This window comes from Rhea americana, unplaced genomic scaffold (assembly GCF_003343005.1).
Source record: "Rhea americana isolate MKP2758 unplaced genomic scaffold, rheAme1 scaffold_536, whole genome shotgun sequence".
NCBI classification, from domain to species: domain Eukaryota; kingdom Metazoa; phylum Chordata; class Aves; order Rheiformes; family Rheidae; genus Rhea; species Rhea americana.
This window is the reverse complement of record NW_028186686.1, coordinates 7,303-33,670: the sequence shown is the minus strand read 5'-3', so window position 1 is coordinate 33,670 and position 26,368 is coordinate 7,303. Positions and strand designations below refer to the sequence as shown.

Here is a 26,368-nt window from a genome sequence, read left to right as displayed (position 1 = left end):
TCTATACAATAATGGGTGGCAACACAGCTGAAAGATAAGTGAACTGTTAGTGATAATCACAGATGGGCTGACTGCCTGTTGCCATCTATGTTACAAAATTGGTAGACATCTTAATAAATCACTTGGGAGCTGACAAACTATGCAGAAGTTGAACCACACAAATATTTTCCTTCTGGTCAGAGAAGCCATAGAGCTTTCAATTCCTTCTGAAGTTTAAACATCAGTGTTGACTTAAAAAGGAAGTTTGAGCAGTTTGGGGCAAAATGCACTTAACTTATTTGAGGTTGCTGCTTAACATTATTATGACATTATTATTCTGAGCTGATTCTGCCAACTCACTAGACTGAAAGCTATGAATAATTTGAAATGACTAACAGTGAGTACTATTCTGATAAGTAGCATGTGAATGCCTTTAAATAAATAGATGCAAAACTAGTTTTTAGTCCATTAAAAATAGTTCTGTGTAGCATGTGGAATACGTACAGTAGGTATCAGTATTTCCACATGTGCACTATATGCAAGCTGTAGCTCTATGCAAGGAGTAGTCAGGTATACATGCAGAGGCCTACAGGAATTAGGCACTTAAATTGCAATCTTCTCCATGTTTTAAAAATTCCATTTCAAGTAACTACATTCAACAACAAATTGCTACAGGATCTGCTAGAACAACAATGTTTTCTTTCTTTTTGTTACAGTCCATAAAATGACTACAATAACTTCATCGAGAGGAAAGGCAGAAGTAGTCAGTGCCAGAAGGACAGAATCACATGATATTCCTGATATTATCAGCCTCATCAGCAGTTCTACAAAAAAAACTTTTGGAAGGATTAATGTCATATATCTTTTGTAAGTAACTGTTTAGGGACATTGTATTACCATTCTTGCAGGAAACTTAAAGAAATTGGGTTATCCTTAAAAGAGCAGATAGATATTATGAGCCTTGACACAGTGTAGCATAATGCTTTTTTTTTTATGCAGCTCATTAAAAGGGAAAGAAAATCTGCTTCCATCTCCTTTGTGCTACAAATGTGCATTACTGTGCTACCTTGGCTCACAGCAGCAAGTATTGGGGACAGGATTTGACTCTATATTACCTTACTTTTTATAAAAGTTCCGAAGAAATACTTCTGAATATTATATGATAAAACCATTAGATTACAAGGTCTGCTGTCTGCTTCATCTAATTGAGGCCTTTTGTCAACTGGAGAGTATTTGAAATAGAGGGGCAGGGATCGGGGATTTTGATTGCTGTGTGGCCATGACTCTTCTGTTCTCTTTCCTTGCTTATGTCCAAACATTTTCCTTCTCTACCAGTTTCCCCTTAAGGAAAAGAGTTGTTAGGGATTTTTTTTGCCTCTCTTGTTCTGTCTTGGGAGAAAGACTCTCTCCATCTGCTGTAAAGTGCATGTTTCAATGTGCCTCTTCCTTTGTACTTTCTACCACTGAGATATTTAATATCCCCTATGTCAGGACATCTGTATCCTAGCTTTTTGCAGGGCAAAACCATTAGCAGAAGCATGTCGTTGTGGAAGCCTTCTGCTATAGTATGTGCAATACTAGAGACTCTTTTCTGTGCAGTGATGTATAGTACACAGAGTGCATGAAATGCCAGTGGGTCATTTCAAGCTTTTTTTGCATTTGTCTTTGAAGGGAAATAGATACCAGCTATTTGGGAAAAATAGAATTATGAGAAAAAATACAAAGCAGAGGGAACATTTAACTCTTGCATAGCAAATATGTAGTAATTGAGGGTTAGAAAAATCATTTAATTATTATCATTTCCAAATCCACCAAATAAATAAATGTTTGGAATTAAGTATTAACATCAAGTTAGGATTTGGGTAATGAAGCTTTATTGAGGCTTGAGCCTCTGAGCTCTTTTGAATGTGGTTAATTTTAGAGGTCTGACAGGCTGAATTATATGCTCTATGCTGCTATGCATGGTAGTTAGGCTGAGTACATGCAAGAGCAGGATTAGAGTCTGGAGAACTTGAAGACAAGAGAGACGTATGACTGAGGGTCTAAAATCTAGTGATCTTTATTTTCCCCATTTCTGAATGATAATTTATTGAGAGAGAAAAAAGGAAAACAACGAAGAGAAGGAGAAAATAATATAAAACTTGCTTTATAAAGAGTTTTTCTCGTCTACAGAGATGTCAGTGCAAGACAATCAAAGAAGATTCTTTTTTATTTAGTGTATCTTAAATAGACAGGTAGTGACATAAAAGGGAGATGCAAAGGGACAGATCGTGCACGTATGTAAATTGTTCATGTGTGTATACCAGGTTTCTATTAGTTAGAGGTATACTTTAAGAGATGAGGCATATGGAAGGGAAGGACTTGCCTTTAATATTTGCCCCTTTTGTCAGACACTGTCAGCTTGGGAGAACAAGATAGATACATCTAGTTAAAAAACAGAAACAAAAATACCCCACAAACAAAAAGCTTCAAAGTTTGTAACTTATGTTTACATCTGTGTATTGCATATAAAGAACCCTGTTTGAAGAATAACTGAAAATTATATTTAAAGTTAGAATTTATGACAATAAGTTTGTTCCAGTTTCTCTGCTGAAGTGAGAGGTATTATATGTTAGGTCTGAAAGATACAGGCTTGTGGAAAGAGTACAGCATGAGTTTATGAATGAAAGGACAAATCTGAAATTGGAGGAGGGTCTACAATGTTCTCTCAGAACAGTACCTCTTAGTTCAGGACATTTTATTTGTCCAAGGGCTTTTGACTTAGCCCAGTTGTGAAATGCATTATTTACATTTACTCACCTTTTATTCTAAGGTGCTTTTGAAACTGTGGCCCTCGAGGTACCCTTTACCTTAACAACTGAGTTCTGAGCAGGCTGACTACTGCTTAGGAATCCACCTAGGGGTACTCTGAGGTCAGGTTTCAGCCTTCATCCATGCAGGATTTGCTCTCAGTCCATGCAAAACAGCAAAAATAGGACTGTCTCAGCAATAATACAGATATTTTATTGAAAGTAAGAAAGAACCTGTTAAGAGCAAACTTGTTCTTGAAGTTATTTATTTAGCAAGAAACTATAGAGTGTGAGTATAGCTGTTTGATAACTCAGGAATTTCACTGCTAATATTTTTAAATGATAAATATTTTTCTTGGTCATTCACAGAACTTACTTTATATTTGCATTGTTTACTGGGTTAGTATTTTGAAATCTGGGCATACTCAGTGTATATGACATGCACAACCAGCGTGACAGATGGACATATGAATGGGAACTACAAACAACTATTTTAATGTCATTATATCCTTATGACAACTTTTGTGTCTGTTTTGAATATTTCCAGAACACATCCTGGTTATCAAGTGTAAGACTTCCCTACACATTTTTTTAATGTAATTTCTTCAACTTCTGCATTAAAATTGTTTTAACAGAGAAAAATCAAATCTTGCTGTGACTCTCAGCAACAAGAAGAAAGAGTCTATTGCCCATGCTTTGTTTTTGGACTATCCAAATTGGAATATCACTGATCAGTCTGATTGGGAATCATTCTTACATGAAAACTACATTAACAAGTGCACTGTAAGTAAATTGCGTAATTTTAGTTGAGTTTTCACTTAAGGCGCTCATATAAAAATAGGCATAGGAATTTAAAATATAATTTAGGTAGAATTTAGGCACTTAGATTCCTCACTAAACTCTCAGTTGCTCAGAAGTTCATACTTTTGCCACTGAAGTAACTTAAGGTTTCTGCCATTCTGACAGAGGCCATTAGGGATTTGCAAGATGAGTCCTTTGCTAGACATGCCCAGGACATGTCTAGTGTACCCTGATAGTACTGACAGCAATATGAATCATAGCTGCCACCAATACATTTCATTCAAAACCCTGTATAGCTCTGGTGTCATCTAACAGAGCATTTTTCCTGGAGATAGAGACCTTGCTCTAACATTCTGCTCACTGTAAGGGACTTCAAATCCACATTTCTCACCTTCTGGAGTAAGGCTTTCTAGTTTATAGAATGGAATACTAATTTAATGGGTGAGTTCTGGAGTTAACTTGTCCAGTGCTGGATGTGGCGGTTCCTGCACTCCATTCTATTCGATACCAGTTTTCATATGGGCTCCTCAGTCAGGTTTATGAATTTCCTTCCTAGAGCCAGGCACTAAGAAGTTCAGCATACAACTGCTGCTCATCATTCAGTCCATGTGGGAACTGGATCTACAATTGTTGAAAAAAAATGGAAAATGTTAACCTCACTCAAACCTTAGGCAGTATATGCCAAAATAATATACTGGCAGTATGGAAATTTTGTCTGGTCAGTTTGTTCATCATTTTTCCAGTGTTGTCTTGGATGATGTTAAACAACGGCTTGTAGCAAAACTGTCAAGTCAGCAGTTGCATTTGAAAATGGTGTATGTGCAGTTAAAATGAAAATTATTACAATCAAAGAGAATGTAGAAAAAACATGCTGTTTTCTTATAATCTGTTTTCTTTGTCACTTGACAGCACTTTGTGTACAGGCATATGGCAGGCACAACCACTTCATTTACTGTGCAGCTGCAGCTGCTTGTGTTGGGTCGTGCTGTGCTGTCAGTTGTGTAAGCTCTTCCTCAGGCTGTGCGCTTGACAATATCTCTTGCAGTAAAGCTGCAGCTGACATCAGAGCGCAGGGGCATGCAAAGAGAAAAAGAAACAAAAAGGAAAAAAAGAAAGCTTGAGCATGTTAGTTAGTTCCTGCTAGTAAACAGGAGTGAAAGATCCTGAATCAAGGAGCAGAGGAACCTTTGTTTTTCTAAAACAGATTATTTTCTAAAATCTCTACATAACATTCAGTAGATACTTTATGCTTCTGCTCTGGCAAAACAACTGAACATGTTCAGAGTTATAACTTTATGAGATATTGTCGGTTAACTGCAGTTTAAATCTATGCTGATGTGCTTTGTAAAATTGAGACCTTTCTGAAAATAGAGTTTCTTAAAAGTGTAGTTGACAAGAATTGTCTCTGTAGAGATCAGAAGTGATGAGAAAGCTTAAGGGTCTAAATTATGAATTGGCTGGTGCAGAATGTAATTAGAGAAGATTCTTTTCAGGATTGTCTGTTTACCGTTGCTATTCAGAACTGATTACAAGTCAAATTCTTGCCTCCTGGTCGTCCTCTTGGGCCTCAAAACCAAACCATTACTTTATTTTACTCCTTTCTCTTTCACATTTTACAAAAATACATAAGAAGTCTGATTTTAGAAATGGCTCTTGATGTTTATTCATTACAACAGCCTGTAGTCTTTATGCTGTTCCATTACTACAGACCTCTAGTAAAATCATTCTTGCCAAAATTCAATGGTGACTCTAGCCATTACATTTAATTGAAGATTTAACTATTCAGAAGACTAGAAATTTTCCTATTTAAAATATTTTTATAGAAATACCTCATTTACAGATGGACCTTCATTGCCTCAACACTTGGAGGAAATATGCAAGAGAAAACAGCTGAATTAACAGCAGTTACTGTTCCAATATAAGGGTATTTCTTTGCTGGAAAGCATATTTTCCAGGTTAACTGGAGTCTTACTCTGCCCTGTTTCTGGCTGCAGATATAAATGTGCCTAATGATGTAATCTTAAGCTTCTGTTATTTTTCTTCCTTCTTTTAAAGAAAGTAAGTTTTGGAGTATGTGAGAAATTTTTTTTAACCTAGAAAGAAAAAAAAGTCTTTTTTCATCAGCCAAATGTTAAATTAAATATTGCTAAGATTTAGTTGTTGTTAAATTAAAATATTGTTAGTGTTGAATTAACATTGTTAACTGAAAAGAACAATGATGCATGTAGAATGTACTCTAATGGTAGTCAGCTGGAGTGTAAATCAATTATCAAAAATATTACAAAAGCACAAATTGTGATATTAAAGAACCTTTATGCACATAGCTTTGTCTACCAAGAGACTCTGAAGGCAACAATTTACTCATATATGTGAAGCTACTCACTTTGCATGCAGATTATATAAATGGGAAATAAATGTGCATATAAACATGTGGATTGATTTAATAAATACTGTATGCATGGTGTTTAGACTCTCTTTCCTTGTACTGCAGCCTTTGAACACATTGTTCTTGCATCTTTTTGTGGCGAGAGAAGAATATGCAGCTGGATGTTCCCAAGAAATTGTTAGGTAAGTTAATGTGTAACATTCTGTAGTGAAGCCTGTACACTTTCCTCCCATCATTAGAGAGGCTATGGAATTAAAAATGCCCAAGATAAACACTGGATCAGAATTAGCTGTCACTCTAAACAGTTTCAGAAGATAATAAAACATAGCCATGTATTAATCAAATACGCACTCTTGGCTTTGAAACCAAACTGTTCCAGTTCTGAGTATATTTTTTCCAAACAGTGTTAAGCATTAGCTGTATCTTTGCTATAATTTTCTGCAGAAATATCAGTACTGCAGTTGCAAGGCATATTGATTTTTAGGAGTGGAAATTTAGGAAAAAGAAAGATTAAAATGTACGATTGAGCAGAAAGCTTAAAAAGCTTTCTGGAAAATGATTGTTCACATGGTCTTTTGAAGTTTGTTAGCTACAGATTAAATAGTAAAGAGACTACAAACTGTACAGTACAAACAGCCCTATATATCATTGTGTTAGCTCAGTAGTCAAACAAGTGCTCAGGTTATTTGGTATAGCTTAAAACATCCCTACATAAACAGAGTAAATTGCATTTGGTGCTGTTGCTGTCAAATTTACAGTTACTTTGAGATGTCAAGCAAGCTCATCCAGATGCTAGGTCAGAGATCTGCCAGCAGATATCTGGCATCTTTAATTTTTTTCTCCACTGGGGAACTGATATAAAAAGGAGGAAGTATGAAGTCTAAAGTTTGGCAGATTAAAGAGAAAAATGGGATAGAAAAAAAAACCCCAGATGATTTTCATACCATCTTATTTGTGACAAATAAAATGTTTTAATTTTGAGCCATGTGGATTGGTGCAAGAAGATTAGAAACATTGGAGAGTAAATTTCTTACATTAAAAGGCTTGCTGTTATATCTAAAGTGTGTAATGATTGATGACTGAATATAATTATGTTATTTATCCAGGACGATTTTTAATATACTTCCAGAACTGCAATTTGTGCTTCTCTTCATACCAGCTGATGAGAATTTAGGTAAGAATTTAATACCATTTTATTCTTAAATTAATGAGAACAATTTCAAATCTCATTATCATTAATGTACACTGTGTTATTTTTTCATATACTAAGAACAGTCATTTTCTAAATATGCAGAAAATGCAATCCTAAAATATCCTTTAATGTTTATCCCTTGTAAAAGGAATTTATGTAGTTACAGGTTCTTTCCAGCAGTCCATTCAGCAGTCTGTCCATTTCATATAATCTTTGAACTCATAACTTTTTCAGGCAAATTTAAACAGAGAAGTAGAGATCTCAGAAATAAATTGCTACAAGTTTTATGAAGTTGTGGCTGAGTAGCGGTAAGGGATTGAAATCAGTGTTCATACTCTGACAGACAGTGGCTAACAGGTCACTCAGCATATGTATGCGTATTTGTACTCCAGTCATCATACCCATACATCTGAACCAGTCACATCACATACTTTCTTTTCAAGTGGATATAGAGGGAGGAGAGGACTCTCTAGGGTGGGAGAGGAGTGTAGGAGATAAGAAACTAGCCAAGGTACTAAAGATGGAGAATGCGCATCAGGAGATGGGTCTTTATTAGCTTCATTGTTCAGAGAACAGTGTGTAACTTGGAAATAAAGTCCTGAATTCAGACTGTTAAACCAAGCATCTGGTTAATGGCTAATTTTTGCTTGGAGCTTTCCTTGAAGCGAACTGGAGCCTTTCCTCATACATTGATTTCCACCTAGCTTAAGTTCCAGGTCATGTTATACAACTGCCTTACTAGTGTAATGTCAGCTACAGAAAACAATAACCAAATAAGAGTTTTTTGTTGAAACTACCCTAACAACAAATCTAAGCTTTGCTTCAGCATAACAGCTCTTGACAAAGAGAAGGAGATTCTCCAGTGGCATATAGTATTGGTCATTAGACTGTTTTTTTTCTGTAGGGATTTGATCCTACCAATTTCTGATTACTTTGAAGTTCATTCAGGTTTAGGATGCTGGGGGCTGACTGAGCTCTCACCCTTGGTCCTACAAGACACTAAGGAAATAGACATTGATTATTTGGAGAAGTTAAAAGAATTGACTGAATAATCGTTAGCAAGTTAATCTATTAACAATTCTTTCACGTTTTTACTACTGCCATTTCAGCTTCACTGCTTAACTTAAAAAGACTTAGAGCATTATGCCATATGTGATTTAAATTCAAACTCAATTTTCCTCAAACAGTTTTGTTGATAATTCAAAAGTTGACATAATGCAGATCCTCTGTTACGCCTAACAGATTTGTGTCGATCACAGACTCAGCCTTGGGAAATATCTTTGAAGAGATGACAACTATGCCAAGTTCCACAGTGGATCCAAACTTTTCTTTGCTTGTGTGCCACAGGCATCAGTATTACCCACAGCTGTACGTTCGCAAAGCAAGGTAATGCGGTTCTGGCTCTCCTACTCTGTGAGTATGTCCAGGTCAATTTAAAAAAAATTCTTTTTTGATTTATCACATCAGTATCTTAGTTCAACTGCCATTTTTCCTGGATCGCCTAATTAAATATTTGTGTTATGATTGTGCTGTCTTTATTCTACTTCATCACAAAGTTAACTGTATTTTTTGTAAATTTTTTTTTATTTAAAAAAATCAAATTTTCAGCATTGATGTTTATTCTGTGAATCTATTGGCTTAATCACATTGCGGCATATTTTACTGAATGCATTTGAGCTTTTTACTATAGTTTCCATGTCTTTTGGAGCATATTACAAGTAAATTTTCATTTCTGTTGTTATGTCATATTCTAACCAGTTAAGCAAAGTCTGAAGAGGAGGATTTATCAGCTAAAGGAATTACATAATAGTCCATAGTTCCTATAATCATTCAAACATGGGAGTAACCCTTCTGGTTTCCTGCAGTTTTTTCAGTGTCATTTTTGTACATCTTCTCTCATGGTGTTTCAGAGGAGCAGGTCTCCTCAGTGTTGCTCAGGTATCTTAAGAAGATAATGGAGTAACACTGCTATTAGTAGTACTGTACCTGCTTTTCTTTTTCTTCCATTGTGTCATCTATTTCAATGTGTGTAGCTTGGAACAAAGACTCCTTCACGATATGCTCATACGAAGCTCCTTTTAATACAGCTTTGTTCTTGTTTTGGGGTTCTAATAACAAATGTCGTTTAAAAAGTCAAGAAAGAAAAAAATATTTCAGAGTCTACCTGCTTAGCTGCTGTAGCCTATACCAGATAGAGATGCATATTTCTCTAGCAGCCTTGCCTGCTGCTGTCTAGCTGCACATTGACTATTACCACTCTGTTTTTTCCTGCCATTTGAATTCTGCTGCCTATGCCAAATCACAGCTTTCTGTGCTTGTGCCAGCATTGTGTACAGTAAACTGAAAATGCAGAGTTTCTGCCCTGTTTAGCCCTTGAATTTTTCTGTATAAATTCATAGAAATTGCTGTATAAATTGCAGGACCATACACTCTCTCACTATACAAATGTTTCTCTGTAGTGCATTCAAAGTATATCTGTCACATTTTGATTCACTCACTTGTCCTCTTCACACTGGGAGGAGTGTATGTAGGGAAGTATTTTATGCATTAAATTTTTTTTTTCATTCTGATTCTTTCTGGAGTTGTTTTTGTTTTTTGAAATGTAAGCCTTGCTATGTGCTTATGTAGTATATGTATGATTAAAGAAGGGTTTCTAGTGCTTGTAGTGTAAATCGATGAAGTCTGTCATGGTCCTCATTTTAGGGACAAGCACATCCTGGGTGACTACATCATATATTACTGATATGTGCTCCATACTGACCAGTGCTAACAGGGGAGCTAATGCCGCATTAGGCAAGTCTCTGGGCAGGGTAAATACACTTCCTATTCATGGGGTAGTTGATGCTGCTGTCTTGGACTAGATTCTGACAGAAATCTGTCTGTCATAGGTGTTTTACACAATTTAATTTTACCGAATAAGCCTGAAACAGAGTGATGGATCGTGCTCTTTAGCCATCAGTTTTATTACATGTTCATGATATCCTGAGACTTTTTTTTTTTTTTTTTTGAGCATTTTGAGCGTAAGGACTGAGGTCTGACCTGGACCACTTTACACAGTCCTGCTATAGACTTTTGAAAAGTATTTCCTTTTAATTTTCTACCATCTATCAGGTAGAATAGGTGTTCATTTTTTCTTACATATAATTTATTGCAATGAAAACTCTTGCTAAAACTGGAAAAAAGAATTAAAAAGTGTGGTGCTTGGAAATTTGTCATCTATCAGTATGTTAAGGAACCTTAATAGTGAGGAAGTATTAGTAAGTAAACTGATTCCTGAGAAGTTAAAAGTTTTCCATATCCCTTGATTCTGCTCATTATGTTTGTTTTTTATTTAATTTGAAACACATTCTTTTGATGGCCAGTAGATATTAACAATAGAAGATATTTTTGCTCTGACTGGAAATATCAAGAAGGCTGTTTCAGTATACAGAATGGGATCCTTCTTGCCTGGGATTTTTGTAGTTTGTTAAGAGTAATAACAGTGATTTGCTTTAATAAAAAACAAATTAGAAAACTAAGCAGAAAACTGCTTATTTATTTTAAATTACACAGTCATGTAAAATTCATATTTAAATATTGTCTATCAGTAGATTCTTTGAGTCAGCTAAATTATATTTTCAAGGGATGCTTTGCCTTTCCTTTTCCTCTGTATTGACCTTTGTACTTCATTGGCATCCATAGTAACATTCACTGGAAACCCTTTAGAGACTTATCTGTGAAAGCTGTCCCCAGCCACCTGCCTAGCAACATGTTCTGGGTCAATGATAGGAGATTAGGGTAATCTCTGTTCCCTCTTCCTTTACTTATAGGAAGAAAAAATGCAGTAAATTGATACTTTGCTTAACCATTATTTTCTGAAGTTATTTTTTAAACTGACCTTTATAATGCAAAATAAATTTGTAGTGTGCCAGAACACAGTCCACTAAGCTTTTATATTTAAGTTTCTTGCTGGTATATTATCTTTAGATTTTGTCATCCTTATTTTTTAACAGATATGTAAAAAATCACAGATTTACATTTCTGTGGAATGCTTTTGTTGTGCTTTTTCTCTCAGTTTGGGAATTTGGCTGAACTTTTGTATTAAAAGGTATTATGTTAACAAACAAACAAACAAAAAAAAACAACCTTGTGGTGGTGGGGGAACTGCAGAAATGAAACAATCCTGTTCCTACAGTTTGTAGTATGCAGGGAGATGATTGCACTCCATGTGGAGCCCCATTGACTGTCACGAGTTTTGCATGTCTGTCTACGTACTACCAATCCGCAAAATTACTGTCTGCATCTTGCTACATGGCCTCACGTAATGCTGTGTTTTGCAGAGCAGAATGGTTTAAGAGACTTGGAGCATCAGCATAATGAAGCATCACATTGATAAATATATTGGCAAAACATTTAATTTGGAGGTGGTGTACCTATTATCTGTCTCAGCAAAGCAACACATTTCAATGACAATACAGTTCCATTCCTTTACCCCTAAATTACTTCAACTTATTTGAATTTTCATAATACATAACAAATTTGCTATACTAATTAATTATGTTAAAGTAGTGAAGTTCTGATAATAGAAAGCCTTGCTACTGTTTTTCCTTTGAGCTATTGCCTGAGAAGAAGAGAAAGTCTACTGTTTTGATTTGAAATATAAAGTATTAGAATGATTTTTCTTGGAACTTCATTTTAGAGGAGGCTTTTGAATTAGTTCTATAGCTAATTTTTAAGATTTATATTGTGTTACATTTTCAGGTGTTCATTTTTTCTTACATATAATTTATTGCAATGAAAACTCTTGCTAAAACTGAAAAAAAGAATTAAAAAGTGTGGTGCTTGGAAATTTGTCACAACTGACGGCTATCCCCAGTTTTGAGTGGACAGTCACAATATTCATCTCTGTTGGATTCTGAAGTTGACTTTCTTAACTTAAAAACTGAATGAAAGAATCTCGTGACTGCCCTTTAGAAAAGGAATTAAATTATTTTAAACTCCTATCAGATGGAATAGTACTGTGACTTGGGACATCCTAAAGGTCACAAGTTAAACATTTATCCACTCTGCTAAAAAGGCTGTTAGTAAGACCATCTGTAACAGATACTCACTCCAAGCTGGAAAAGCTCTCCTTTACTGTCCATCCTGCCCAAACAACCCATTTGGTTGACCTAAACAAAGAGGTCAATGCAACTGGATCAGGGATGGAAGGATGTTCAAGGCCTTGTCTGCAGGCTGTTCCTGAGCAGTGGGAGTAACAAGAGTAAGAAGAGAGCTTTCACACAGATGGCCTGAAAAAAAAAAAAAAAAAAAAAAAATAAAAAAAAAAAAAAAAAGAAAGAAAGAAAAAGAAATGGTATTAGAGTAAAAGAGGTCACTAGTCCCCTAGTAGAAAGGTAAGTCCCCTTACTCTGAAGGCCACATTCATTCTGGTGTAGGAGCAGCAGCAATCATTGTGATAGCACTTAAACTGTCCTTCAATCTTATGTCAAAGTCTATCAGTACTTTGAAATTTGGACCATGTGATAAAGTTAGAAATGCAGTTTTTGGCCCAGTTGTGCTTACATTAATACTTCTYCAAAATCCAGAAAAGTAAAATCAATTGATTTTATTTTTCTGAACTGCTGCCTACGCAGAGCTAAGGTATCCAAATTATAGGTACGAGAATTTAGATATGTATAAACTTGAGCAATAGGAGCCTAAAGCAAAGTAATGTTTTTCCTAAAACTGAGTGAAGTGTTAATAAGGATTCCTGGCTAGATATCTTCAGAATATAAATGTAAGGTAACTATTGTTTCTACAATATGTAAAATTCTTAAAGAAAAGAGAACTTTTTTAAAATACTCCACTACTAACATCTTATTTTAGAGAGATTTAGAAAATGATATTCTAGCTGGAGAAAATTGGGGATGTGGAGTGATAGATACATAAAGTCATAGTCATATTGTGAAGGGTTGCTCGTAGCTACAAGACCTTTAGGACATTGGATTATTAAGAAACATTATCATCCTTTCATGTCTCAGATTCATAGTGTGGCCTCCAGAGAACAAATATTTAAGATCCTTCAAGAACCATGAGGTCCTTTCTTTCTTTTTTTTTTTCACCTGGGAATAAAAAAAAAATCTTACTACCTGATTCATTTTATTTGTGGGATAGTGAAAACAGAGAAATAAAATCAAATTAAAAAATTCAAATTTAACCAAATTAAAATTCAGAGAGGAAGACAAAATCCAAGCATATTAGACTGTCTGTCCTGCTGTTGGTAGTTATTCAAATAAGGAAGCAAAACATGAAACCCCTTTGAAATTGAACAGTATCTTGAAAAAAATTAAAGGGGAACTAATGTGGCTTACTCAACTGCCCTATTGGGGAGAAGAGGAAAGAAAACAAACAGTGCTTTGCTTACAGTTAGTAAAGCATCACTAGGGCTTTGACTGGTGAGCAAACACAGTGTAAAAGATAGGTGTTACCATCATCATGGTACTAGCACCTAAAACATAAAAATGAAAGAAGTGCAAATAATTTTTTTATGATTTTATTCAGGCTAAAGTGAATGACCTTTTGCAACAGAAAGTATAGCACTGATTAATGTATTTTTGTAAAAACATCTTGTTTCTACCTTGTTTTATTTTGTAAATCACTATTAAAAAAAATAAAAAATATTTATTAAAAATGCAGGAAAATGTTCCATGATGTATTTATATTAGTCTTGTTTTCTGTCATCTGGCTAAGAGATAGAGAGAACCAAAAACATTAAAGGGAAGGTATTTTATTATCTTTGGACAACCTTTATCCGGGAAACAGCACATTTTAAAATATAAAATACACTCAGATCTTACAGTGATCTGCAGAAAACACTTATTAGGGGGTTTAATCTCTCCCAAGTAATGAAGGCGAGATTCTAATAACAGCTAAGAGTTTTCAAAGCATGAAGCTTCCGAGAGGTTGAAAGTATGTGACTTCGGTTCTTCGAAGATTTTTCAGCAATGAATTCGGTGCCTTAGGGAACAAATGTGCGCCCTTTACCACTAGAGGTCATTAGAGACCTCCAACAAAAGGGTTTCTAGGTTTCTGCTATTGCTTCATGATCACAACCGAAGTACCGGTTTTGTTTTTATCAGAAACACTGATCTAGTATTTAGGACCTAGCACGGACTCCTATAGGTTTCCTTACTGAGTAGGCATATATGGTAGCACCACGAGGGAGCACGGACTCCTATAGGTCTCCTTACTGTGTAGGTGTGTATGGTAGCACCACGAGGGAGCACGGACGCCCTTTGGTTAGAAATGTTTGCTTTGGTGTGCTTTTGGTTTTCCAGCACTGCTCCTGGAGCTCGTGGGGTCAGGTTCCTGGCCAGCAGCAGAAGATCCTTCTGCTTTTTTAATTGACTGTCACAACTATACAGAGGGAAAAAATGAGCCTCAGAAGATAAGCACGATTAAATAGTGTTATAAATGTTATAACCAAGAAGATGCCTATTCCAAAGAGAAGGCTGCACGCTGCAGTTCACAGAGCGGGTAGAGGATAGGCTCACGCTGACTCGGCGAAGATCTTTACGCATTACAGCAATTAGTCGCGGGAGTGAACTGTAATTGCAGCATGCAGCCTCTGTTGTTTGGAAAGAGCTGATTGTGCTGGTCGCTGTTCCTCGCAGGAAGTGCAAAGGAGTCACAGCAATGGAGCRAGCTGTCTGCTCCCGTCGGTTTACATCTCGTCTCCGTTAGCGTTCATCCTGCTCCTTGCACACGCGTATGATAGCTGAAATTACTAGAAGCACTCTTAGTCGCAGCCTATTTATGACATTGAGGAGAAAGTGGTTTCTTAATTGTGTAGTCTGGTAGTAAAGGTCATGCCTTCTCAGTGTCCATCACAGCCAGACTTTTATAACTACCTTTTTAGTTTTAGAGTTGTCTGTGGGACTGCTGTTACTTGTTATGGTGTTTAGCTAAATAAATAAGAAAAGAGCTTTCATCTTCTTATTGAAACTAGTTCTGTGTCAGAGCTACTCTGCCATGGGCCTTTATGCTGTGGTTGCAAGCACATATGTCTGTTGAATTCCTTCCTTACGCTTTCTGTACAGTAAAAGCATTGAAATTTATTGTTAAGGCTTGGTGTTGATTCTGGTTAAGAATTAAAATTAAGTTATTTAATGGAAAAGAGAGTGTTTATGTCTATTTAAGTAAAAACCCATACGGGGTGGGACCTATATTGGTGTTAAGGTTTAGCTCAGTTGGTCAGAGTGTGGCGCCAAGGTCGCGGGTTTGATCCCTGTATGGGCCAGTCGGTTGAGGGTTGGACTAGATGATCTGCAGAGGTCCCTTCCAACCTTACTGATTCTATGATTAAAGTGAAAGCTGGACTGGTTGGAAATTAGCTTTTATGCAGAGAGCTTTTACCAAGGCAGTATGGAGAAGAGACAGGAATAGTGGAAGCATAATTAAAGCCTTGATGCTGCAGGTTCCCGCATATGCAGAGGCCTCTCACGTGTGGCAGAGGGATACAGTAATTGCACTTTGGCCCTTGGATTTGTTTTAGCGGTAGAGCATTAACTTGACCTTACAGAGGCACAGTGACTTGATTTCTGCTGGGTGATGGTGCCACTGTGTGTGATAACAGTAATCTAACACAATATTCAGTGCTCTTTCTCCCATACAGGAAGGCACTGTTTTGTTTTTCTTTTTTTAAAAAAAAATGTTTTTATAAATTGCACTAGTGTAACTGTTTGAGATCTTTGCCAACTTCAACCAGCTGATGATTGGACTCACTGAATATAAATATTGTAAATGAGCCCAAAAGTCCAGGTTCATCTGGCCTAACATGCCTTAGGCAAGAGAATTTTGAATTGGGCTACCTTCATGTTTCGTTGGAAAAAGACAAGCATCTCTCCTGGGCAATTGAGCTCCTAGGTCAGTTGTGTTGACTCTGTCTCCCCTCTGGTGTTGAGGCTCCCAGCTGAGGGTTAGGAGTTTTGGATGAGATTTTTTTAATACTTGTCAATATGCTAACACAATATAGCGGAAGGAATGGGACTTAAGAATAGCAGAGCTTTAGAACATGATGTAATCTCTGTTTCATAGATTGGAAGATCATGATGATCTCATGCCAATCTTGGCACGTCACCGTGAAACTCTGAAAGAAATCTATGGTGAATATTTCCTTGTTGATCTCTTAGAAACTCAAGACGAAGAAAATCAGGCTGTTGTTGGCGAGGTAAGTCTGTTGTGTACAGTTTTGTCTTTGCATGATGTTAATGATGTCCTGTGTGAATAACAGCTCACAGTGCAGCTTACTGAACAAAAAGATCAGGCTCACTTTTGCAAGGTGGAATCCATGACTTGCATCTACATAATGCCCTCCACTATTTTCTTTAGGGCTTTCTATTCTTTAGGAGTGATATCTCCTGTTAAATTAATGAAGCTGCAATTCCCAATAACTCTCTAGATTTTTTTCAAATAATTGGAACAAGTCATCTTGAAACAGCTCTGTAGCTATTTAAGACATTTTGCATTATAGATGACCAATTTTCATTCCCCGTAAAATAAATATTGCATGTGAGAACTAGTAGCCAATAATACTTTCACAGTTAAAAATGCCCCAGATTTTTTTCCATTTCCTGGCTCAGGCAGCCAGATTTTGGCTGAATTGAAAACACAAACCCAGGAATTAATTTAAATAAGAAAGAGAGGTGGCAAAAGTTATCCTGCTGAAAATTCCTGTTAGTATTTTTATGTATTTGTAATTGTGTGTGGTTTTGTAAGTAATGCAACATAATCTTCCTAATTCTGGAATTCTGCTTTCTGTGGCGAATGATTTTAGAAAACCTTAGCATGTAATCACTTCTACTGGAAGCCAAATGGGAAACAATGAACCATTAGTGTAATAGCACAGCACAAATGGCTATCTTATAAATAATACATTTCTGTTGTACGTTTATAGCTCAATATGACACAAGCAAAAGGTGTTTCAGGCCTTCATAGTTTAGACTTGCTGCTGCAGACTGGAAAGACACCTCCATGTGAACCAAGATAGATGCCAATTTTCCCTGCGGAGAATGAGGCTGGCAACCTCTTTTTGCACATATGGTAGATGGATTGGTTAATCAGCCTCTGCTGAGCCTTGGGCCTAAAATTACATAGCAGCCAGACAACTGCAGCGACCCAGCTTTTGTTCAGTTACGCAAACAAACAATCACTTGTTGTTTGGGGAAAAAATAAACTATTTATATATAGTCTTTATTTTTATTCAAGTGCTGATGGCCTGATTAAACAGCTATACGAATCCAGCCTTTGGATTTTAATTGTATTTATAAAGGATGTTTTCATTATATATATTAAGAAAAAATTCTGATTATTTTGTGTTTTATCAGAAAGTTGCATAGAGTACTAAAATTTTTTTCAGGTTGGCTTGGGGTGGGGGAAGGGCCAACATGCTGATTCTTATTTTTCAGTCTTTCTTTTTGAACAGTATAACTTTCTGGAAAGTTTCAGTAGCAGTCAAATGCAGAGTAGTCAAACATTTCAGCATCACAGGGTTCTTGTCCTTTTCATACTTTCCAGAGCATTTTTTTTGAAAGACTGGTCTTTCAGATATGGCTATTTCTGGACATTTTCAGAACTTAAGAATATTTATATTGCTTATAATTACTGTATATAATACATACCATATACTATATTAGATACTGTTTATATGGTATATAATTACTTTTTTGAATTAGTCATTCTCTCAGGAAGATAATTTTTTTTCAATTTGAACACAGTTGTATTTGCATGGTAGTGTGTAATTATCAGTCAACCATTAGGGATAGCTAAACCTAGGTTTTACTGTAACTACACTTTAAATTAAGGAAAAATTATATAATTTTTGGAAGTCTGTAGTTAAAAAAGTACATTTTTTCTTTGCTAGCTGTCATAAATGTTTTACTGTGACAATAGATCTACATTTGGTCCATATGAATAATCTCAGTCCCCCTGCAAACTGAAGCTAACAAACAATTACAGCATCTAATGTAGGGGATCTAGTACACATATTGCAAGAAAAATTAAAAAAGAATGCTGAATTTAATTTTTGCCAAAATAGTACCTTATATTGTCTTGTGCATAGCCAGATACTGATCACTGTAATTTTTATGACTTAGCAATTTTTTTGTTCAGCGAAAGTGAGCTGCTGAACATTTACATATAAAAATGTGACATTGTTTTTATGTTTCAGGATGGTGGCATTGCAGTAGGATTCATGAGCTTATGCTCCCAAGTAAATATTTCCTTGCTTCACGAGTGTTTTGACTTAGGGCCCTTCCATGGACTCTGTAAACCACATCCTGATGATATTCTCCAAATGCCACAAGAACCAAACTTTCAAGAAGGTATCTATGTTATAAAATGCTATATAGGTTCAAGCTGCATTTATTTCTAGCTTCTGAATAAGTTATTGCAAAATGCTGGAATATGAAAGTATCAGAAAAAAAACACAGAGGAATGCAACTGTTCTGGAGGTAGTTGCCTGTCATTTTTTTAATTCAGGAAAGAAATTTTGATAGTTCTGATCTTTCTAGAGTGGTTGCTGTTCCTAGGGAACTGATGTATATGGATTTGTCTGATTGTAGGCTGTCCTTGGTATAGAGGTAGGGAATGAACACGGGCTTCAAGTTTTGGAAAGCTAAAGCATTGGGTAAATTTCCCATTAGTGTGCTACTATTGTACTATTAATTGAAGATGTAATTTTGAACTTTGGTTCTAGTGACAGCTTAAGCAGCTGGTTAACTGTGGCTGTTATGCTGTCCCGTTGACTTGTGTGGTCCAGTGTCCGCTTTCTTTGCGTATTGTTTGCAGTGTTACTCCAAGGTTTCAAGATTTGGGGGGATCAAGCTTATCTTTGTTTTATTTTTCTATACGGCATGATATGACAACCCATCTACAAGACACCTTACTACAAATAATATATGTCACCTGTTTGTGGAATGGAAATATCGTCTGTTTTCTATTGTCATCTTTATTTTTCGGTGTTGAAGAGATTTTTTTTTTTGTCCAGAAGAGCAACATTTTGCTACGTATTAGTTAACAGTAATAGCATTAAAAGAAGTACTGTTAGATTTTTACATATCTCCTTGTCTGAACACAAAAAAGGCCGCTGGACAGCCTCAGAGCAGTCGCCAGCTGGTATCTTAGAGCTGACGACCATGGGACACAAAAAGGGAAGAAAGAATTCTCTTCCTGCTATTCCTATGAACTTCTCTCAAAGAAAAGTCTTGCTAATAAAAGATTAAGAAATCCTGCTATCTTATCCTGTGTCATTCCATGCTCCTAGAAATTCAGGAGTATTATTTCAAAATAGGTGACAGACATATATTAAGAATATAAATAGGACAGAGAGGAAGACAGATCATTTATAATAGTCTCTTATCTTCTGAAAACTAGTTTTTCGTTTCCTTTCCTGGCATTCTGGGCTTCCCTTGCACTATTTGGCCAGGTACAAACAATATATGAAAAGGTCCTACCTACTCTAGTAAATTGTGCAAATTGGTTTAGGATTAGATCTTTACAAAGCTGAGAATGTGCTGAAAAGTACTAACTAGCTTTCATTTTAAAACTGCAAATATTATCACTTAGTATTTTAAACACCTAGTAAGTGTGAGAGGTGTTCATTTCTCATTATGGCTCCTGTTTTACTGCAGTACCTCAGACCCGATCAGCAGGAAGTCTGGACATATATACGGACCTAGTCTGTCAAATTTGCTTCTGGCAAATCCCTTAGCTACTTTTATGTCTGCTTTCCTTGTCCAAGGACCTCAAAATGCAGGCCCATATTTTGTGACAAATTCTGCACTGCTCAGCCTTTTAAATGCGTATATAGTTAGAGATTTTAACCATCCAGCTGTTAGATCTGTTAATTCTTAAATAATGTGTATATAAGAATTATTATTAGAGAAAAATTTCTATTTTAAAAAAAATTCTATTCACGTTCTTACATGACTCTCATCAGCGTAGCATCTGAGTGCCTTTCAGAAGCTTATTAAGCAACCTGATTAGCATTCTCGTATGAGATTATCTTTATTTTTCCTCTTCATTTAAAAATTACATTTTTTATGGCTGATTTTGATTTGCAATGCTATATGCTTGCTTTTGAAGGAAGATTGAAAAAAGTAGCAGTATCCCTCCATTTGGAATGGCAGATTAGGTTTTTATGGTGGATCTTGTGAACTACTATGGTATTAAACCATTTACCAAGTTTTATCTCCTCAACAGAGTGATGTTAGGTACGGTTATGACCTTGCTGATCCTACTTTCTGCCTGCCCTGCAGGCAGCCTTTAGATGCCACCTTTGCAGATGCAGCCCTGTTTGTGCTAGAGCCAAAAATTTGAGGCTTGGTGTATTCAAGGGCAGCCTTGGAAGGAAGAGAGAGAATTATTGGTAGACTTTCTTTCAAATATCTTGAGCACAAACAGGAAGCATCTCAAAGACAGACACTTGAGAAGGAACCTGATTATTATCAGTTAAGAGCCTGATTCTGGTGTCATTCTTAGAGAAAGACAGAGAGAGCCACTAGAAGTTTTATAGTGAAATTAGAGGTAGCTAATGGCTATATATTACTCAGGAATATTCATTCCGATATTATTGAATAGTAATAAAAATAGTTGTGGTGGCTTTACACGTTTTAGAATAGAAATGAACAATTGCAACATTTTTGACTGTTGTTTGTCCATATTATGATGTCTTGAATTATTGTCTCTGCCCAATATAGTCAAGAAGAAAACAAGGAAACTAAAGGCTATGGTATCTGAATTTTAACAAAAGGCAAAAGAAAGGGGAAAAATCAAATATATCTTATTATTATTCTAATTTCTAATACTGGTTGAATAGTAAATCTGTCACAGGTTACAGAGGTTTCTTACAGTTTTTTGAAAATGTATGCTTTATATGATAGCTGTAAAAGGAGCTTTTCTGTCTACTGTTTGTTAGGCATTTGAGTTGAGACTATAAATAAAAAGCCCATCTTTTTTAAACAGTTGAATAAAAAAACTCTTTCTTTCTGAATGATTCAAGTTTCATTTTTGCAGTAGATATGACTCAAAGGTCATTTAACCAGTAATTCATAAAAACTTCCAGGAAAAGAGTGATGTTTCATTTTTTTATTAAGAACGTAAAAGAAAAAAGCCCACCATTTTAATAAAGATGTTTACAGGGAAAAAAACATTAGTGCATTTTCTCTCTTCTCTGACTTTTTCATTTTCTTAAAAATGTAGTTTGAAAAGGTAATTATGTCTTGATTTTGGTAAACAGAGAGTCTGTATGTAACAGTTGAATCCTAGTAGTCTATTTGTAAGTCTTTGAAGTATCAGGGCAAACCTATATCCTTTGAATTTATAATAATAGTGTTATTCAGATGTTTATATTTGATTATACTGTGTAACATATACATGGTTACAGGAATGCTCTTTCCGTGATTGTACCATTTCTATATTGTACCGTACTGGAAATTTGCTTTCAAATTGTCCCTAGATGTAAAGTCAGTGAAGCTTCATTAGACATCTTACATCAGCAAAGGATATGAAGTTTCTTTTAATGAATTCAGAGACTGAGATTTAAAAATGTAAGCTACATTCCTTTGTCGAATAATTTTATGTTTCCGTATAAATAACGCTAGTACAGAGACTTTTTCAAGCTATTTACCTTGCTTTAACCTTTGTACTAGAGACCACAGCTTGATATTACTTTCCCTTTCAAAATAATAATTATTATTATTTTATGAATAATAATGAAAGTGTATACAAAAATCTGTGTTTAACACAATATTGATATGCCACTTACATTTCATGGTAATTACAGTAATTTGGTTGTTGCTCTATATGGTGTCATGAATTAGTAGCTGGAAAATATTATGATGCAGTGAGAATGAGAATGATTGAAGGGCTTTTCATCAGGCTTCACGTTGAACTGGCTTTTTGATCCTGCTGACTGTTACCTCTGCTAAGAACCTAGCAATCACAGAGTTATTTGCTTTGTATTCATGTTTCCTACTTCATTAAGTGCAACAGTATTTATGTTCTTCCCAATCACGTGTGTACAGCATGTTTGTAAACAACAACGATGCAGCTACATTTAACAGTAGTGGGTGGTGGAGCCATTAAGAGTCTTCATTTTAGTATAAAGTCAGAAACAACATATCAATATTTACATGACAACAAGAGGCTTGTATTAATTAACTTCTGACACCTGCAAGGCTGTTTGTAATGAGAAATGTTGCTGGGTTAATCAAGACGACATTTGATCATTTCTGTGAAGTCTCACATCTGTGATACCCCTAGAGAAGCTGTGATTTCTAACCCCTGAATTTCCTCTTGCCCTGCACATTGCATCTGCATTCTTTCCTACTAATAGAGAAACAGATTTCCAGAGAACAGATTCTTAAAAATACTTTGGGCTGAAATATTTTAATTCTTGGAGCTTTTTTTAAAAAAGAAAAGCTTATTATTGTATGAAAAAAACGTATGTCAGTGAATGTAACTCAGATGGATTTTTCCAAGGTAAAATAGAGAGAAAGGAGTGAAGAATTCAGTTGTGCTGTGTTTTTTAAAGCTTTTTTCTTCCTCCTGGAGCTCAGAAACTTCCAAATTCTTATGTTGCTGGAGTTCTCAAATGCAAGGATCATGATGTATTCTCTGCAGCAATGATCTCAAGAGTTTATTAATTAAAATTTATTTCCATAGACTTTATTTTTAAATATAAAAACAATAAACTATGAACATATCTGTAAAATTAGGAGGGTCATTGCTTAAAGAATAAACTATTGAGGATGCATTCAGGGGCTAAAAACATAGCAGCTGACATTTTGTTTTGGTAATTCTGATGGTTATTTGGTGTAACATGTAGGATTTGCTGGTATTTAAATGTTTCTTTTCTAAGCTGATTTTCAAATTATTGGTCCTTAACATTAACTTAAAATGTGACCTTTCTGATGAGTTATTAGATAACCTGTGCCTCTGAACACCGTCCCCTTTCACTGACTTTAGGGGAAATATCTGTCACCATGCAGAGCTAGGAACCGCTTTCCCAAACCTGGGTGGCCTTTGCTGCAGTGGTGATTGCTCGCTGTCTAGCAAGCGTGAAGATGTTATAAAAGCTGGTAGCCAGTTCTGTCCTATAGGTGTTGGATATCAGCAGAGTTTTACAGAACTGTTGTGCATTGCAGCTTAAAACAGTTAAGATGCCTGCCTGTACTGGTTAGGTAATTAAAGCCAAATGTTCCAGAATGGTTTTGGACATTTTTGTCCTGTTTTTTAAAACATTTTAAATAGGAAGATATTACTCTGGGCTGCATCCTCAGCTCATGTCAATTGGCAAAATAATGAAGCTAATTTATCTCTGCTCTGGATTTGGCCCCAGCCAGGGAATAGAACGGCAGAAAATACATTTACGTTGGTATTTAACAGGAATCCCTGGCGTACAGATGTTTGCTGTTTAAATTGCTTAAGCACTTAGCCAGAAATAATGTATACATACCTATATGTTGTATCTCATATCCCATAGCTGTTTATCACATCAGTCAATTATTAAATATAAATTGATTGATCTGTTGGCTAGAATTTCCTCCTATCATCTTAGTTAACAATTTTGTAGCCAAAAAAGGTGTTACTCGGGTTAGGCTGAACTCAATTAGAATGCAGCTATAATGTTACTGAGGATGGTATGTATCTGTTATGCAGATTTAAAGCTTGCTCTACATTAATTTGATATTTTTCTCTTTGGTAAATTTTTATAAATTGCCCTTCCTTTCAGTGGAGCCCTTTTATTCCTGCTTTGTGTTGCTGATGTTTAGAAGCTTAGCAAAAGCTGCGGTCACTGCTGCAGTGGGCATTCATTATGCAGTTCAACCAGTGCCTATTTTTTCCTTGAGTATGACACAAAAGATTTGCAATTGCTAGCTGATAAAGTGCTTTGAAGTGGTTCCTTCAGCATCCAGGGGAGAAGCTCCTGGCCATAGCTGAAAATCAAAGGTAATAATCTTCTTAGCAGCCATGGCTCGACCTGGGAGATGCAACTCGCTAATGAGCCAGCAGATACCTTTAGGTCTTGGTGCCGTCCCCCAAAGCTGTCTGGGGAACTGCGATGTTTTGGACAGACTAAGGATCCTGGGAGGAGGCAGGTGTGCGCCCCAAAGGCAGGCATTAGCCACTGCAGCTCAGCAGGCACCTGATGGAGGAGGCAGGTAAACGGCAGTGGGAGAAACGGTATTAAATCTTTTTTTGCTTAGAGTTCCTAAATTTCAGCCTAATGAATGCTTAGGACATCTTACTTTGCACTTTGGAGTTCCCCGATAAAATCTGGCCTCACATATCTAAACAGAGTGTCTGAACAGAATGAAAGCAGCAGATGAGGATTTTTTTTAGACCAGATAAAGAGGTGGAAGTAGACAAAGTGAGAAAGATTGATCAAACAGCAGGCACCTTTTATAAGAAAGGAAACAGAGATTAAAGAGGTTAGTTAAATTTAGCAGTTGAGAGGGGAATTTCAGTCCCTGTTTCTCATCTCTATTTCCTCCTCTAAGTATGGGTTCTGACTGGGCCAGACTTTGTTCTGAATTTCAGTCCTGGTAGGAGATTTACTTTTAGAATCAAGAGCCCTGCTCATCTTTGCAGTCATCAGGAAAAAAATTAGAAGCAGACATGGAAGTGAAGATATCAGTCGATACACTAATTACTCCTATTTTTCTCTTCTGATAGGGCCATAATTTATTACACATAATATACTGGTCAGGAATTGCTTCCAAACTGTGTCCTGTTTAATTTTTGTTTTAAAACTCCTTCTCATATTTTGTCTTAAGGTCAAATAGTCTGATGAAGTTCTAGCTAAGTAAATGTCTCTTTTAACTGTGGTAGTAAAAATTCTTTCAATAGAGGCAGTTTAGCACAAGTTATTCTTCAGTTATTGCTGCGATTCTGATGGTTAAGCTCACATTTTTAAGCCTGTTCTATGCACTAACTCTTTTCATTACTCAGATGAAGATAAAAGCAAGCAAGGGAGTCAAGAAGCAGAATCTGTTCCATCTCAAAACTTTGAACGTATTGGTGATCACGATGCAGCTATTCAGGTAATAGCACAGCACACAGCAATGCTGATCTGCTCTTAAGACTAAATTGAAGAGGAGGGGAAGGTTGCTAGGACAAGCAGTGCTGCCTGTTTCCACTCCTGCACCATTCCCTACATCTGCCCACACAGTTATAGGTGGTGTTACACAGTAAACTGGATCAGAAACTGCTCTGGAAGACAGAGCAGAGTTGGAAACACGACTTCAAGTGGGCTCTGCTCTGCAGATCTAGAGGAAGTGTTCCTCAGGAACAGACAGAATGTGAGTCTTTTTAATTTTAAAAGAATTTTGCCTTACTGCATTACTAAACATCAGATCTGTTACCGATAGCAAGCTACCAAAGCTGTTAAAGGCAGCAGTATAGCTTCAGCTTTCCCCCTTAATCTGTAGAACTAAAAGAACACACGTTCTGTCTGTGCTGCTTCTGCAGTTTCCAATGGGGAAATGTATAGCATAGGGACAGGTTTTACAGATTAAGATTGGCAAATCAAATGATAAGAGGATGGAGTAAGGATTTCCACATTCTAGTCCAAGGAATCAGGAGCTACATCACTCTCTGGAATCCTGCCAAAGGAATATGTTACAAAGAACTCAAGGCCATCACACTGAAGTGCTTTTAGATGTGTTTTTACTGTCATTAGCCTAACATTATGTTGCATTTTCAGACAAAGAAGTTGATTTTAAGCACTTTTTTTTAATCAACTGCAAGGCTATTAAGCTTTTACAGTTTTCCACAGATGGAATATTCAAAAACAGTTCAAGTCTTATCACTGATTTCAAAGGAAGAAAAATTGAGCCCATCAGATGTGCCCGTTGCAGTATTTCATGAAGAATATCCCTTAGCTTTAAAATGTTTTAATACTTTTATAAAAATGTTGGCTAGACAAGCTCCAGCAAACTAGATGTTATCACAGTCTTGACCTAGTTTGACAGATGTATGCGATGAACCAGAGAGAGAGGCTAGGTACATGTTGCCCTTGAGAGAGGGGGCCAGAGAGCGGGCCAGGGAATAGGAAGAAAGTGGCAGGCAGCCTGACAGCCCAGTGTCACTCACCTGCTGGGGCCACAGGGACAGAGGGATGTGAGGTGAATTTGAAGTTATTTGAAATACAGATTTAACTAGCAAATTTGGGGGTTCTTATTTGGGACCGAGCAATGA

The 26,368-nt window shown here is 36.2% G+C and overlaps 1 protein-coding gene across 1 annotated transcript; it reads left to right on the top strand.

Moving 5' to 3' along the window:
• Positions 1-3,470: 3,470 nt before the first annotated feature.
• LOC146588155 (cilia- and flagella-associated protein 61-like) lies at positions 3,471-25,212 on the top strand (the record flags this gene model as incomplete). Its single annotated transcript, XM_085318459.1, has 7 exons — positions 3,471-3,551; positions 6,061-6,137; positions 7,062-7,129; positions 8,407-8,533; positions 16,205-16,337; positions 18,336-18,516; positions 25,121-25,212. Coding segments are annotated over 7 exons (759 nt in total), but the record flags the coding sequence as incomplete, so codon positions are not given.
• Between the last annotated feature and the right edge of the window lie 1,156 nt (positions 25,213-26,368).